At 43.0% G+C, this 2,336-nt stretch overlaps 1 protein-coding gene across 1 annotated transcript; it reads right to left on the reverse strand.

The window, feature by feature from the left end:
- Window positions 1–350: 350 nt before the first annotated feature.
- LOC119280470 (thioredoxin-like) lies at window positions 351–1,468 on the reverse strand. Its single transcript, XM_037561305.1, has 4 exons — window positions 1,420–1,468; window positions 1,227–1,318; window positions 1,012–1,137; window positions 351–844 (listed from the first exon to the last, which is right to left on the reverse strand). Exons 1-4 carry the CDS (start codon window positions 1,442–1,444, stop codon window positions 716–718), a joined length of 372 nt encoding a protein of 123 aa, XP_037417202.1. The 5' UTR covers window positions 1,445–1,468; the 3' UTR covers window positions 351–715.
- Window positions 1,469–2,336: the final 868 nt, after the last annotated feature.

Consider the following 2,336-nt stretch of genomic DNA (forward strand, 5'->3'; position numbering starts at 1 on the left):
CAGAACGCTTCAATTCAAGGGAGCTTAAAGAAGAAATAAAAACTAAACACCACACACTTGCGCGTGGGGTCCTCAGCGACTCGCACAACCGTCAAAGCACCAGAAGGTTTCAATTCAAGGGAGCTTAGTATCTCTATAGATAGATAGATGTGTGATCGTCTCTCTTTGGCGTTGTTTGGATTTAATGGTTGCTTGGTTTACCCGTATGGAGCGATTCAATGCCAGATATAATAAAATAATTGGACAACAAAACTTGAAGTTAGAAATAAATGATTTTCAGATGCTATAGTTTGTTCATAAATAGATAAACTTTAATGCTTTATAAAAATAGATACATTCAAAAAAAACACTTTGTATTGGCAAGTGCACAACTCAGGCACAGTATGCTATTTATATCGGGCCTGCTATGGAGGCGACAGATGATTTTTGAACCACAATCCAGTGAAGCCGTCCATGCATGGCAACAAACATGTTTGCAAACCGCTAGATGGGTCATCGTGCAATGGTCGTTCACCCTATATGTCATGTGCACAGTAGTTTCCTAGACCGACAGAGTGCAGCAAGGCAGTTTAAGAAGGAAGTGATTGGGATTTTCGACGAGATGAATCGATACATGTGGCAACTGTTGATTCACCTATATACCTAATGGAAAGGCCGGCTGATGAAAATACCATCAGTCGACATATCCTGCCTAGTACCAGTAGTACTGTATCATTCATATGTTGGCCATGATGATGGTTCTGAGGTCCGCGACCTTGGCGCCGACGACCCTGCCCTTCTCCACGCCTTGCTTGAGCAGCAGGAACGTTGGCAGCGCCTCCACTCGGTACCGCTCCACGATATCCTGTGAACGTGATATCAGTGAGGTACGAGTTATACATGCACAGTTTGGTTATCCGATCCGAAATTAGTTACTCTCTCTGTAAAGAAATACCCCCTCAAGAAATATAAGAATGTTAATATATTTCTTTACAGAGGGAGTAATATCCACGCATGCCTACGTTGTCATACTTTGAACTTGTCGACGTCCACCTGGCAGAATATGGCGGCCCACCTCTTAGCCACGGCCATGGCCCTGAAGGGTCTCATCATCACCCTGCACGGCTCGTTCCAGCTCGCCCAGAACATGAGCACCACCTTGATTTCAAACAGAAAAATCATAGCTTCAGAAATTCATTAAATCCAACGAGAAACACAGCAGTTAATTAAAATGATTGCGTAGGTACCGGATAGGTTTGCGCCAGGGCGGACTCTAGCTCTTGAGAGCTTGTGATGATGTAATAGCTCCAGTAATAGCCTCTGCGGGGCGGCTTAAACACTAGACAAGACAACAGTTAAAATTACAGCGGGACAAATATATATTCCGTCGGCGAGCTAGCCATCATCGCCAAACATAGGAAAGTAGTCATGCGTACGTACCATCGACATTGGTGGTCAATGACATGATGCCGCCTTTGCTCCCACCGTCCCACGGTGTGGTCGATGCCAATATATAGATGGTTGTAGCTTAGGCCTCAAGCTGGTAGGGTATGTGCATGAGAGCGACATTTCAGTGTTTGGATGGGACGGAATAGGTGCTGGCCGGCCAGTAACGGCGATTAAAGTAAAGTTTTTTTTGTGGGAACCGATTAAAGTAAAATTGAGGTGGATGTTCACACATGCAATCACGGTGCGCGTATCTCTCCTTCCTTGGTATTCTCACTACTACAGCCTAAAGCAGCTCCTCGCTATTATTTAGTCTCTTTAGTAGCTATACTGCCTCTATAAGAAATATAAGAGTGTTTAGATCACTAACATAGTGATCTAAATGCTCTTATATTTCTTTATGGAGGGAGTAGTTAGTAGGAAGAACTGAGGTGTTTGGTTTCCCTTGATGGAAATCGGAAGGGGTGAAGCCCTTCTTTGTTTCAAAAAAGAAATACCTTACAAACCAAAGTAAATAAATAAATAAGGCGCTATACTTCAATAAACGTAAGAATCCTATTATCAAACCTAGTTATAGCTAGATGCTCATTTGCAACACGTTGATTTTTCATTTGATCCTTCATAAGCACGGATACAAATTTGAACTTGGCTAGATCAGTAACCAAAGTCGGCGAATATTTGGCAAGGGGTCGACATCGTAAAAGAGAACCAAATAAACTTAGCGCCATGAAAAGAGGATCAAAGAGTCACCTAAAGATTATTCCAGACCCTGTCCTTTAAAAAAAGGGAAGGGATTCCACCACCACTTGCTGTTCCATTTACGCCGTGAAGATTCTTGCCAACTCTTACAGCCATGCATTTCGTTATTCCTTTTCGTAGTGTCTCATTTACTCTCGAAGCAGCCTTTCGCT

Source organism: Triticum dicoccoides, chromosome 3B (genome assembly GCF_002162155.2).
Source record: "Triticum dicoccoides isolate Atlit2015 ecotype Zavitan chromosome 3B, WEW_v2.0, whole genome shotgun sequence".
NCBI classification, from domain to species: Eukaryota; Viridiplantae; Streptophyta; class Magnoliopsida; order Poales; family Poaceae; genus Triticum; species Triticum dicoccoides.

Excerpts from the sequence above, each read along its gene's own strand:
- LOC119280470 (XM_037561305.1), bottom strand. The coding sequence starts at position 1,444 with ATGTCATTGACCACCAATGTCGATG. Across the intron at positions 1,319-1,419 it reads ATTGACCACCAATGTCGATG|TGTTTAAGCCGCCCCGCAGA; the intron begins GTACGTACGCAT and ends TGTCTTGTCTAG. Across the intron at positions 845-1,011 it reads TGGACGTCGACAAGTTCAAA|GATATCGTGGAGCGGTACCG; the intron begins GTATGACAACGT and ends TCACGTTCACAG.